This window comes from Panthera tigris, chromosome B3, assembly GCF_018350195.1.
Source record: "Panthera tigris isolate Pti1 chromosome B3, P.tigris_Pti1_mat1.1, whole genome shotgun sequence".
Classification (NCBI taxonomy): domain Eukaryota; kingdom Metazoa; phylum Chordata; class Mammalia; order Carnivora; family Felidae; genus Panthera; species Panthera tigris.
In genome coordinates this window covers 37,981,433-37,995,896 of record NC_056665.1, presented here as the reverse complement: position 1 = coordinate 37,995,896, position 14,464 = coordinate 37,981,433, and the positions used below count along the sequence as shown (strand labels likewise).

The 14,464-nt window shown below is 38.0% G+C and overlaps 1 protein-coding gene across 13 annotated transcripts in view; it reads left to right on the top strand.

The window, feature by feature from the left end:
• The window catches only part of IQCH (IQ motif containing H), a 212,729-nt gene that overhangs the window by 63,208 nt on the left and 135,057 nt on the right, over positions 1 to 14,464 (top strand). For 10 of the 13 annotated variants that reach the window (XR_006218555.1, XM_042988561.1, XM_042988564.1 and 7 more), the window contains 2 exons: positions 2,540 to 2,660; positions 10,092 to 10,220. Coding sequence is in view for 12 of the 13 variants with exons in the window: in XM_042988561.1 (XP_042844495.1) it covers positions 2,540 to 2,660; positions 10,092 to 10,220 (250 nt within the window). In the remaining variant the exon portion in view is untranslated. Of the gene's footprint in view, positions 1 to 2,539; positions 2,661 to 10,091; positions 10,221 to 11,899; positions 11,929 to 14,464 lie in introns of those variants that run through there. The other 3 variants (XM_042988570.1, XM_042988566.1, XM_042988574.1) reach the window with 3 other exon arrangements.

The following is a 14,464-nucleotide window of genomic DNA, read 5'->3' as shown; positions in this document are numbered from 1 at the left end:
GTGATTCTAATATACAGCTCGGGTTGGTGTTCCAAAGCCTTCTGCAATGCCAGCAGGCAGAGTTAATTACTCCCTCTTCTGCACTCCCATTGCCCTTAGCTCTTCCATTCCTGGTGAAACTTAATGCTGATTGTATTAAAATTAGTGTTAGGTAGTAAGTGCTCAGTAAATGCTGAAGGTCATTACATGCCTTCTGCCTCCAAGCAAGCGAATGCAAAGTGGTTATCCTTACCATGGGAATGTGGCCGTAGAGTGGGCTTATGTTCCGCACCCAGCGACACTGTCCCTGGGATTTATTTCTGTAATCTTGAAAGGATGTCAACCTCCAGTGTAACCTTCTTCTCCATGTCCCTACACACACACACACACACACACACGCACACGCACACGCACACACACACACACACACACATACACACACACAACCCTTGGGTCTGGCTTTTACATCGTTGAGATCTATGCAATTGAAACCATTAAAGAAAGCATTATGAATGTGCTGACTGCCTGGCAGAATCTGAATATCATCTGCCTTCCACCCTTTGTGTTTTTATGTCAGATCCTGTGACTTTGGCTTTCAAGAGCGGGTTGTCAGGTGTACTTTGTCAAAGGCTTTCAGAAAATCCAGATAAATGATGCTCTATGCTCTGAAACTGCCAAACCTGTATTTTACATCTTCACAATGCTTGACAATTTTATTTAAGTGGAATCTTTCTTTCTTCCTCCAATTTACCTTTGCCTCCATGACCCTGGTATCAATCAGACAAGTGGAGACCCTTCCATCTCTGCTACTGAAAATCAGCTATACACAGGCCTTGTCTGGGGTACCGTACTTTGGGTGATTAGCTCAGCCTCCCTGATTAGGAAATCCTGGAGGCTACTCATGTCTGGAGGTGTGGTGGGTCAAGGAGAGCTGAGGATGAGAACGAGAACAAGGTGGATGGGCAAGATGGAAGTTCCAGAATAATACCACGTGCACATGAGCCCTCGCTGTCATTGAGGCAACGCCCATGGCAGTCTCCTTTCCTCCTCCAACTCACCTGGAAGGAAGATTGCACTGACAGCCTACTCTTTTCCTGTTAAAAAAAAAAAACCAAACAACCCTACTTATAGGGGTGCCTGGGTGGCTCAGTCAGTTAAGCCTCAGACTCTTTATTTTGGCTCAGGTCATGATATTACAGTTCGGGAGTTCAAGCCCCACATCAGGCTTTCAAGCCTACTTGCAATCCTCTCTCTTCTTCTCTCTCTGCCCCTCCCCCACTTTCCCTCTCTAAACAAACAAACAAATAAATAAATAAACACTAAAACAATTTTTAAACCCTAATCATAGTCATTTTAAACTCTGCTTACCAAACGTTTGGTGTTCACAGTCTGGTAGCTGCTTACAGTTTCCCTTAAGCCCCGCATCCTGGCAGTGGGAGCCTAACACCTTTGTTCACACAGACATTTTTCAGCCAATAGATATTTATTTTGGAAAGTGATTTTCTCCACCCCAACCTCCAATCTTCATGAAATTTCCCTTTTGATTTCCTTGACCTTGATGAGCAAAACAAGGTATGGTACAACTGAGTCCAATGGCAAATTTCACTAATGTAAGATCAGATGAATCTTAAACTTGAATAATCTGTGTTTTTCTAGTATACTGTGTAACCTTAAACAAATCTACTAACCTTTCTGTCTTGGTTCTTTATGAGTCAAATAGCAAATTGTTACCTAGTTCCTTTAGAAGTTATGCAAATTAATTAATGTTTGGAAAATTTAAATCAGTCTATAAATACCAAACAGTGGCATCTTCCCTGCTGAGAGCACCCAGGTAATTCATAACGTCTTATAATAAAGGTAAGAATAGTATACTTGAGCTATACCATTAAATGTGATTTATATGAATACATATAGTCTTTAAAAGCTAGAAACCATTTAATAGAAAGAATTCATATTTCATGACTATAATAAAAGCATTTAATGACTTTAGAAAAGGTAATCATCTAGTGTAACTGATCTAGACATCAAGTCTTTAACTCTCTCTGAAATGTTCAAGAATCCACTCAAAGTTCATTTTTAACCTGTTAATGTTGACTGATATATTTATCTTTAAATTCTCCCACTTTGCTCATTTTTTTTGTTGTTTTTTTTTTGTTTGTTTTTTTACTCTCAAAACTCTAATATGTATTTCCTGAGGATTTTGCCTGTACAAAACTTTGCTGTATTCAAAACCTCTTCTGTCAAGATTTAGTACTTTTATATCGTAGTCATTAAAACTGAACAAAATCTTAATAGTTCCTTTATTAACTACTCTAGTGACTTTGCATAGTGGAAATCACAACATGTTAATTGGATTTAATTAACTATTTTAAATTACACAAACTCCTGACAGTAGACAGTAGCACAGGGTGCTCATGGGCAATAAAATTGGAGCTGCTATTGCTACTTTATTAAAACTTAATGAAACTATTCATAATCTTATTTATTGTTTACAAGAAGAAAACTGTGTTCATTTTGAAAGCAAAAATGCCTGCTGAAAACAAATTTTTTGATCATCTAGGTGAAGGTTCAGAAGTTAATAAAAGGGTCTACCATATCCAACCTCACCGTTCTCCCAGCTTCTCATCACAGAAATCCCTATTTCACCCCCATACCAGTCTTACAAACGGAAGCCAGGAAAGGTTAGTGATTCAATGACCATTTTATGTGCTTAGGAATGTGCGGGAAAGAGCACTGAGGTGGGATGGGGGGACCTGAGTTTGAATTTGGGCTCAGCCATTATTTCTTCTAGGTGTCCTTAGACGAGTCAGGTTCTTACTCTGGCCTGAGTTTCCTCCTCCATAAATCAGAAGGTTGGGCTAAACAATAACTAGAGTCTCTTTCACCTCAAAAACCCATCATTCTATGAATTTCATATTGATTCGGATGTTGGTGTTACTGTGTGTTAAAATTATTATTGTGTTTATACGGTATTATTAGAATTTTTCAGTCTTCTGAGCAGATAGTTTAAATGCTATTCTGGTAGCATTTAAAAATTTTTATTTCAATATACTATTATGCAAAAATATGAAGCCAGAATTAATGTAATTGGCATTTCAGCCATGCATGTCTTAGTCTAAATTCTAGTGTTCATGAATCCAATGGATTTCTGGTTTTTAGAATTTTTTTTTTTTTTTGAGAGATAGAGAGCACACGCACGCACATGGAGTTGGAGAGGGGCAGAGGGAGAGGGAGAGAGAGAATTTTAATCAGGCTCCACGCCCAGCACAGAGCCCTACATGGAACAGATTTCTAGGTTTTTTTTTTTTAATTCTTTTTTTTTTTTAACATTTATTTATTTTTGAGACAGAGAGAGACAGAGCATGAACGGGGGAGGGTCAGAGAGAGAGGGAGACACAGAATCTGAAACAGGCTCCAGGCTCTGAGCAGTCAGCACAGAGCCGGACGCGGGGCTCAAACTCACATACCGCGAGATCATGACCTGAGCCGAAGTCGGACGCTCAACCGACTGAGCCACCCAGGCGCCCCCAGATTTCTAGTTTTTAAACAAAAGGTCACATCATCTTCATCTCAGTATCCCCAGTGTCTAGAACCATTTCCAGCATTTTCGAGACCCTACCTGTTGGTTGAACGAATAAGTGAATGAAAGAGTAAGTGAATGAATAAGGACTGAGTGTTGTAAATATCATCCTCTCTACTTCTCTCTGCTACTTAATTTAATTAGCTGAAGTATTAAAAATGCCTAAGTGGATCCCCTTTTGTATCTCAAATAAAACCAAGTGATATGGTCTTTAATTATTCCTGTGTCACTTTCTATCCGTTGTCTGGAATATTTTGGACGAAAGTTGGTTCCCGAGAGTTCTCTTGGTCCTTGGAGTTTTGAAGTTCTCTGTCTTGTCTGCTCGTCTACTGACCTGTTGGTGGAGGAACAGCAGAACTCAAGAGAACCCAGCATCATTATAAGTCCATTAATGTGTGAAGCTCACAACTGTAACTGTTACTTTTCTAGTTATAAACCATTATTGTTCAGCAATCTTTATGATACATGATTTTACTTAGTTTACATATTTACTACCTATGAATACAGAATAACTCCAGCAGAGTTCTTGCTTTAGTACCATATTATGTTCTTCCTTGATCAAATTAGGATGAATGAAATAGTGAATGAGTGAATCAATAAATCAATAAACCAATGAATCTATGTCCACTTTAGCAATAGACATAATAAAAAAATGCTGCAAAACAAAAGTGAATCTAGAACCATGGCAACTTGGTCCGGAAAAAAAACACATTTTCATCCCTCAGTTATCTACCAGAGAACATCTGGCTTTCCATAATATTTGTAATTAATCAACCAATTAATCAACATATATTTATTGAGTGCTTACCATATGTATGGTACTGTGCAAGGTAACGTAAGTGTCAGGAAAGCACAAGCCATGAAAATGTAGACACAGTGTCTAGTTTTGTACATATTCCCAATGTCCTTACCTACCATTTAAGCTTCACCTCAGATCTGCACATGTCCAGCACGAGGTGAAAGATTAACAACATCCAGAAGAGAGAGTTGTCTTGGAAAATGCAGGATGAACTTCCCAACTTCTTCTTGAACTCTCTTGCTATATCCAAAAAAGAAATAGCTTGTTTGTTTGTTTGTTTGTTTGTTTGTTTTATGGTTAAGAATTAAGTCTTGGGGCGCCTGGGTGGCTCAGTTGGTTAAGAGTCCAATTTCAGCTCAAGAGATCAAGAGTCCAACTTGATCTCTTGGTTTATGAGTTCGAGCCCCGTGTCGGGCTCTGTGCTGACAGCTCAGAGCCTGGAGCCTGCTTTGGATTCTGTGTCTCCCTCTCCCTGCCCCTCCCCCACTTGCTCTGTCTCTTTCTCTCTCTCAAAAATAAATAAACATTAAAAATTTTTAAAAAAGAAGACTATAAGACTCACAGTACACAAACCAAACTTTCAGGCTGTGTATGACCTCAAGCAAGTTGCTCTCTGGTCTTAGAATCAACTCCAAACTCTACAAATAGGGCAGGCCTGACCTGGACTTGCTCTATGCTCCCATCACATGGGCCTTCCTTCTGGTCCTCATCAGGCCAAGCACATTTTCACACGGGCCTTCTCAAGTGCCTGTATCTCTGCCTCGAAAAGTCACTTCCTTAAGCATCCACCTTTTCCTTCATAGATGACCACGATTTGTAATTATGTATTTATTTGTGAATTTATTTAATGTCTTTATCCCTCCTAGAAGCTCCATAAGTTCTCTCTGGCTCACCACTGCATCTGCAGCCCCGACACCTAATAGGCACTTAACAAATACTGGTTCAATGAATGAACTTCTAATCTCTAATCCATTCAATAAGAAAGTAAGAGTGTTATGAAAGTTTAATGAGGCAATGGTGTTAAGGGACAATTTCCCAAAATAGGTAAAATCATGGATCTCATACAAATTTAAAATGAACACATGTCAAAGATTTTATTTATTTAACTCTTTGATTAAAAGAGAGATCTGTAGGATGTCACACTGGTTTAAAGAGAATCCAAAGAACACACATTTGTAGATCAGAAATATTAAAATAAATTTGCAAATAGATGCAAAATTGACTTTTCTATGGGAAGGAAGAGTGTCTCTTCACCAGAGACAATTTATTTTCAAGTTTATAGACAAGAATAATTTGCATTTGCATTAGTATTAGCTTTGTTTTGTTTTGTTTTTACAAATTAACCTTAATCTCTACTGAGTTATGAAATAGTTCAGTCAAAGATTAGGTCCAGATAACCCCTAGAGGCTACAGCATTCCATTCGAAAGATATCCAGTAATCTCTTTTGCTTATTCCAAAACTTAAACAAAAATATTCCTATAGTCTTCCACCATTTTTTTTAAAAGTTTATTTAGAGAGAGAGAGAGAGAGAGAGAGAGAACAAGAGTGGCAGAGGGCAAAGAGAAAGGGAGAGAGAGAATCTCAAGCAGGCTCCACACTTTCAGGATAGAGACTGAAGCAAGGCTCAATCTCACAAACCATAAGACCACGACCTGAACTGATGCCCCAGTCTTCTACCATTTTGATCAAAATGATCTCAACAAGGGGAGCCTGGGTGGCTCAGTCAGTTAAGCGTCCAACTTCAGCTCAGGTCATGATCTCGCAGTTTGTGAGTTCGAGCCCCACATCGGGCTCTGTGCAGACAGCTCAGAGCCCGGAGCCTGCTTCGGATTCTGTGTCTCCTCCTCTCTCTGCCCCTCCCCTGCTCATGCTCTGGCTCTCTCTGTCTCTCAATAATAAATGTTAAAAAAAATTTTTTTTAACGATCTCAACAAAAAATTCAAAAAATAAGTCTGGTATCATTAGGTTTGTCCTGATTATTTATACATGTGCAACAAGAATATTAATTCTCCATCTAGGCCATCTTAGGTTTGCTCTGCTGAAAGTTTTCATAAGGAATCTCAGATTAAACTTTTTAAATACTCTATTATGTGCTATCTTAAGGCTAGGAAATCAAGCCCTGCCTGCCACATTTCAGCTACAGGATTTGTAAATGTGGGTAAATTCCTCTCTTCTAGAGGTGCTCCAATATCCTAAAGTTCTTGGGCCTGCCAGGACATGACCTTCTACCACCTGTAAGGATGGAAAACCTATAAGCCATGTACCAGGCCAGTCTTTTTGGAAGGCTTTGGAAGCACTGGCTCCATACGGTCAACTTCAGTTCTTTAAAAGTTACTTGTCATTCATGATTAATAAGTATCATTCTTAAATATGAAATTTCAGGCAAAGTCTTGGTTGCATAAGTGATTTTTCCAATTATATCTTAGTAAAAGGAGAACAGATTTTTACTGAAATTATGCAAATAACTATCTTGCCATGAAAAGTAAGGAGACTCAATGAGAGTTTCTGAATTTGAGAGATGAGGGGGAGCACATTTAAAGTATTAGAGGTTTGATTTCCCTATTTTCTAGAAATTTTAAGAATATCCAGATTACATATGCACCTATTTCTCTCTGTAAGTCGATCTGAACAGAGCTCCTTTAATTTGAGACATTACAGTCTAATTTATTAATACCATCTGGAGACAGGAAAAATTTCTACATTCACAATGAGAGACAAAGACTTTCCTGAATTACGTAAACACAGACATACAGATACAGACGGGACTTATAGCTTCAATGCTATAATTTCAGCTACAGATGAAAAATAAACACAGAAACATACTTGCTGGTCCAGATACCAAACAGTTATTCTCCTTCTCTGTAGGCATGACATTCCTAGTTGGTCTGAGCTCAAAACACACAAGTGGACAAACAGAAGACTAACAAACTGTATTCTCTATTGTCTCTCACTCAATGGGGAATTAGATCTCTATAAGACATTAATCCATTTATGGAGATCACCAAATTCTCAGTCTCTAGAGCTACCAAGAAGGAATTACTTAGCCATAAATGAACCTAAGAGATAAACAAAACAAAAAATTTTTGTAGGGAGTAATACTAAAATTAGAAAAGCACTCAGTAAGGTTCTGTTGCCACTTTGAATTCACCCACAGGTGCTAAGAAAATACATGCCTGGCGTTGGTTCCTGTGAGGTGCACCATGTCTGGCAATTTCAGGTGAATCTTTTGCTCATCTTGCTGAGGTCTCCAAAATTATTAGGGATATATATATATATATATATATATAGGGATAATATATATATATATATATATATATATATATATATTAGGGATATATATATATATAGGGATAATATATATATATATATATATTAGGGATATATATATATATAGGGATAATATATATATACATATATATATATATTAGGGATATTATATATATATATATTAGGGATATAATATATATATTATTAGGGATATATATATATATATTTTTTTAATGTTTATTTATTTTTTGAGAGAGAGAGAGACAGAGTATGAGCAGGGGAGAGGCAGAGAGAGAGAGGGAGACACAGAATCCAAAGCAGGCTCCAGGATCTGAGCTGTCAGCACAGAGCCCGATGTGGGGCTCTAACCCACAAGCCATGAGATCATGACCTGAGCCGAAGTCAGATGCTTAACTGACTGAGCCACCCAGGCGCCCCAAAGGATATATATTTTAAAGTAAAACCATGACTCTTATACAACTATAAAATGAAAACATCCAAGGTTTTATTCACCTCATCGATTAAATGAGAACATCAGTAAGATGTTACAACTGGTTCAAAGGAGAATCCAAACAACAGATATCTTTACAAATCAAGCATACTGAAATAAATTTGCAAATAGACACACAACTGACTTGGGGGGTGTTATTTGCATGTGTATAAACAGGAAATATATGCATTGCTTTCAGTTTTCCATAAATTACCCTTAATCTCTAGAAAATAGACAATTGAAAACAAATGTGATTATAGGGCCAGATAATCTCCAGAGGTTCCAGCATTAGGATAAAAAAATACCCAGTCTCTTTTGCTTATTCCAAAGTCTTAACTTCTTCCTTCCAATGCTAAATGTACACACATGTGTTTATCTAAGATTAAGTGAATCGCTCCAACCAGTACTAAAGCAAAGGTTATAATCACATTCGCTGGGTTTCCCTCTGAGTTTGGTAATGAAAATATATTGAATTAGAAGGAGCTCTGTTTTTCACATCTGCAAGTCAGGCATAGTTCTTGGAAACGGGATTTGATATTTAAAGGTGGAAAATATTCGTTGAGGACACAGAATTAGTCTTAACATTTTAAAGTGGTTAAATCCAGTGCTATAAAAATTAAAACCTGAAGTCCTAATTTCAAAAGGGGCTTAAAGAGTTGTACTCTGGATTAGCACTTCTTAAATTTTTAAAGTACAAAAGATTGACCTGGCATGCTTACTGAAAATGTGGATTACTGGCCCCCAATTCTACTGGATCTCAAACTTCAGGACAGATTAAGTATGTCCTAGAGTCTTCAATAATACAGATTCCCAGGCCCTGGCTTCAGAGGTTTGGGCAGACCCAGGAGAGGGCCCAGGAATATTCATTTTTAATACAAAACTCTCCCCCAAAATGACCGCAGTAAGCAAACTAAAGAGTTCTCTTTGGATTCATTGGTTTATGAGGGAAGTCTTCTGCTCCACAACCCCTCGGCGATCATTCCTCTGATACCTGTAACACTAGACTTAATAACAACATAGCATGGTCATCGAGGGACTAAGGCAAATGGAAACAATACTTGTTCTTCTTAGGGTCTGTGCCAACTTCCCAACTTAGTCCAGCTTGGTACACAGCTTGCGGACAAAGATTTCCTTGAGACCTACGGTTCCTTTACTTTCCTTCCTGTTACACGAAAGCAACAAGAAGCTGAAGCCCTGTCACAAGTTTATTTCACATACTCCCTGGGTTTCTGGGTTTCTGGCTTCAATACAACAGATTCATCTTAATGAAAGTATTGTCCCTGCTAGAAGGCTTTGCTCAATTATTCATTGATTCATTCATTCATTTGTTTATTTAGTTAACAGTCTCCTGTCCTTAAAAAGCCCTGGGACCAGCCATGCTGACATAGTAGGAGTTCTAAGTATTGTAAATTAGTTGCATTAATACTAACCATGTTGCTCAGTTACACGAAATTAATCTATTTGGGTGATCACATCTTCTGGTGACATGAGTAATGTCTAAAAATAACTTTTCTTTTATAAAGTCTGACTCATTGTCACAACAGCGGAATAGTTTTAAGCACATAGATTTTTTTCTTTCAGTAAAAAACATCTCTATGGTTATGATGACCGTGTACTTGATTTTTCCGAATTTTAAAAAAAGAGTAACAAGATTATCAATAATTGAAAAATGTTACATATAAAGAAGTTTTAGTGTGCCCTGAAATGATATTTCTACCTTAAAATGAAATTATCATAATACAAGTTTATTTCATATTGGCATTATTGGAAATGCCATTTTTTTCCTTGGGTTAGAATTAATGGCTTAAATGAATGTGTACCGTAGCTGTTTTTCCATGCAGAGGATGAAGGCACTAGATGTACTCTCACAAATAAGAAGATGAATAGAATAAGTTACACTTGTGAAACTGATGGAGCTCAGACGTTGTGGAAACACTTGGCATTAAAACCATATTCTTCTAACCTTCCTTTCCAGGAATTTTAAGTATGATAGAACGAGGACTGATTCCACCAACAGCAAGGATTACCTTTCAGAATCCACCCATTGCACCTAGAGCAGCTCTTCTGCATAATTTTGATGAAGCACATAAGATTCCGCCTGCTGGTAAGACAATCTTGCCTGTATGCTTAGTTGCGGATACACGGGAATTACCCCCCACCAAAATCTAGTCTTCCAATATCCAACTTTTATCTTCAATAATAGGACATGATGAAAGTTGTAACAGTTGTGAGTCTCACTTGGCTGAATAAAGTAACTTCAGTCTCTTTGTCACATACCTACGCAGGGCCTATTGTCTGTGTGTTAGAAGGTTGGTTTTTTGCAGAGGCCTGCAGCTTGGTTGGGAAAACAAGACAGAACAAAGATAAAAAAATACAAAGAAGCATAGCATAAAAACCCAGTGGATGTTAAAGTCTAGTGCTACAGGTGGGCAGAGGAATGATAGAGGCAGGGTGAGATAACAGACTTCAAAGAAGAGCCTGGATGAAATAGGGTGTTCGAGAAAAGTACCCATCTGGGAGTCTACTAACTAGTTGCAGAACCTCAGACAAGACAATTACTTTCTCCAGGCCCCAGCTTTCCCAGTTGTGAAATGAAGAGGTTTGGGCTAAACTAATTCATCTGTTCAACAAATGTTTGTCGAGTGCTTGCTTTATCAAAAGTAGCATTTAAGTGCTGGCGACCCAACAGAGAATAAGTCAGACAACCTTTCTGTCCCCATGGTGCTTACATTCCAATGAGAGACACAGATAATAAGCAGGTGAGTAAATGAGAATTTAAGCTAGTGATAAGTAAGAAATAAAACAACATGAATGAGAGTGGAAAGGAGGTGGTTATTTTGCTTGTGAGGGGAGGGTCAGGAAATGCCTCTCAGAAGATGTACAAGGCTTGAGTTGAGGTACAAATGATCAGAAGAAGCCACTAATGTAAAGATCTAGGGGAAAGTATTTCAGATATAGGCCAGCACAGATATAAGGGCCTAAGGACTAAGGAGGGAATGAGCAAGGCTAGTGTGGCTAGAGAGCCAAAAGCCAGAGAGAGAGAGAGAGAGGGAGGAGGTGAGACTGGAGAAGTAGAGAGGGATGACATGCTGCAGGCTGGAACAGAGACTATGAGTTGTCCTCAATATTCATTCTTCTCTACTTCCACAATAATGGAGTCATGGTGGGCACATGTCAGGTTAGCTAAAGACTACATTTCCCAGGCTTCCTTTCGGCTAGGTGTGCCATGTGACCAGGTTCTGGACAAAGAAGATGGAAGCAGAAGTGGGAAGGGAAATTTCTGGCCATTAGGAATACTACTACTATAACATTCTCGTACATGTCTTTTAATGTACATATATATGCATTTCTGTTGGATACATATCAAAAAGTAGAATTGCTGAGTCCCTTCTGGGAAGGGAAACTTCTGGGCTTCTGCCTTTCCTTTCCCTTCTCTGGCTAGGTGGGAGGCGGATGTGATGGGCAAGCACATAAGAGTCAGAGATAGAACTCTGTGTGGCACCTCTGAGTTTGGCAGAGCTGCCCTGCCAACGTGGGACTGTCTTCCTTTCAACTTCTGTGTCTTCCTTTCAAACTCTTTATTTGTTTAAACCATGTAATGTATTTTAAGATCTTTCTTTGTAAACATCTTTGACTATAGCAGAACCAGCACAGCTGCCTTTCAAACCATGATGAAGAGTTGGATTTAATCATAACTCCAATGAGAACCCAATGAAAGGTTTAAACAAGAGGATGAAGTGATCTGATTTGTACTTTAATAAGACCATTCTGACTGCTTTACAGATGATGAATCATAGGGGAGCAAGAAGACTAGTTAAAGGCTATTTTGGTAAACGAGGTGAGAAATGATGGTGGATTTGAGGAAGTATCAGAGGATTTGAAGAGAAGTGAACAAATCCAGGTAGAAATTTGGAGGTGAGCCATGAGGGCTGGATGATGGATAGGAAGGAAAGAGAGGCACTGAGGATAAATATGTATAAATGTATGAATGAATTATGTATGAGTGTGCCCAATTTTGTATTCATCCTACTGTTGATGGGAATTTCAGTGGTTTATAGTATAGGGCCATTAGGAATAATACTACTAGGAACATTCTTGTACATGTCTTTTAATGTACATATATATGCATTTCTGTTGGATGCATATCAAAAAGTAGAATTGCTTCATAGGGTATACGTATGCTCAGCTTTAGTAGATATTGCCAAATGATTTTCCAACATGATTATGCTGATTTATTTTCCTACTAGCAGTACATGAGAATTCCAGATAATATATATCTTTATCAACATTTGATTTCAGTTTTGTTTCTTTTTAGAATTTTAGCCATCCTGATGAGTTTGTTGTGGGATCTCTTTGTGGGTTTAATCTTCATTTCCCTGATGACCAATAAAGTTGAGTAGGGTTTTTCTGGTATATGTATTGGTCATTTGAGTATCTTCTTTTAAAAAGTGATTCAAGATTTGAACCTATATTTTTAAAAAAATGGGTTGTCTTGGGGAGCCTGGGTGGCTCAGTTGGTTAAGCATCAACTTTGGCTCAGGTCATGATCTCATTGTTCATGGGTTCAACCCCTGCAGCAGGCTATGTGCTGATAGCTCAGAGCCTGGAGCCTGCTTTGAATTCTATGTCTCCCTCTCTCTCTGCCCCTCCCCTGCTCACACTCTTTCTCTCTGTCTTGAAGATAAACGTTAAAAAAATTTTTTTAATGGGTTATCTTTCTTTTTCTCAGTTATTTATGGAAATTATCTATGCATTCTGGATTCTAATCTCTCATCAGTTATATGTATTGCAAATAATTTTTCCTACTCTGTGGTTTGGCATTTCATTCTCCTACTGGTGTCTTTTTTAATTGAACTTTTGATTTTGAAATAATTGTCACTGGGATGTAAGAAGTAACACAGAGAGATCCCTTGCATTCTTAACTCAGTTTTCCTCAATAATAACCTATGGCAAAACTATAGTGCAATATCACACCTGGATGTCGATACTACCAAGATACAGGATATTTCCTTCAACCAAAAGATACTTCATCGTGTCCTTTTATGGTCACACCTACTCCCCTCCTGCCCACATCCCTTCAATAATCCCTGCTGACAACAGTCTGTTCTCAATTTCTATAATTTGATCATTTCAAGTATGTTAGATAAATGGAATCATGCCTTGTGTACCCTTTTGGGATTGGCTTTTGTCACTCAGCATAGTTCTTGGGAGATTCATCCAGAGTGTTGCTTATATCAATAGTTTGTTCCTTGTTATTGCTGACTAGTGCTCCATAATATGAATGTACCACAGCTGTTAAACCACTCACCTATTGAAGGATATGTGGGTTGTTTCCAGTTTGGGGCTACTGCGAACATTTGGGGCTACTATGAACAGCTGCTAGAAATATTTGTGTACAAGTTTTTTTTTTATGAATATATGTTTTCATTTCCTTGGGATAAAGGCCCAGGAGTATAATTGCTGGATCTTATGTTGATTGTTTGTTTATTTCCTCTACATACATTTAGAACGACATCAAATAGTGTTAGAATTTTTGTTTCAACCATCAAATATAATTTAGAAAATTCAAGAGGGAAAGGAAAATCTACTGTTTTACCTATATTTTTGCTTATCATGTTCTTTCTTCCTTCCTGATGTCAAGATTCTTTCTTTTATCAATTCCTTTCTATTTAGATAATTTTCTTTAGCTATTCTTTTAGAGTTGGTATACTAGTGAAAAATTATCTTCATTTTTCTTCATCTTAGAATGTCTTGATTTCCCCCTTTATTTTTAAAAGATCCTTTCACTAAATATAGGACTCTGGGTTGACAGTGTGATTTTCTTTCAGTACTTAAAACACAAGTCGTGCCACTTCTTTTGGGGCTCCATGGTTTCTGATGAGAAATCCACTGTCATTTGAATTGTTTTCCCCCTGGAAAGATGTTGTTTTTCTCTTGCTGACTTCAAGAATTTTTTTCTGGTTCCAGGTTTAAAAAAAATTTTTTTTTTAACATTTATTCATTTTTGAGAGACAGAGAGAGAGAGCGTGAGCAGAGTGGGGGCAGAGAGAGAGGGAGACACAGAATCCAAAGCAGGCTCCAGGCTCTGAGCTGTCATCACAGAGCCCAATGAGGGGATGGAACTCACAAACCTTGAGAACATGACCTGAGCTGAAGTCGGAAGCCTAACCGACTGGGCCACCCAGGTGTCCCCAAACTGGGTAATTTCTATTTTCTACCTAGTACATCATTGATTCCTGTCTCCCTCTTCATTCTGTTGTTGAGCCATCCACTGTTTGTACTTAGATGATTTTGTACTTGTATTTTTCAGTTCCAAAATTTTAATTTGGTTTCTCATTATATGTTCTA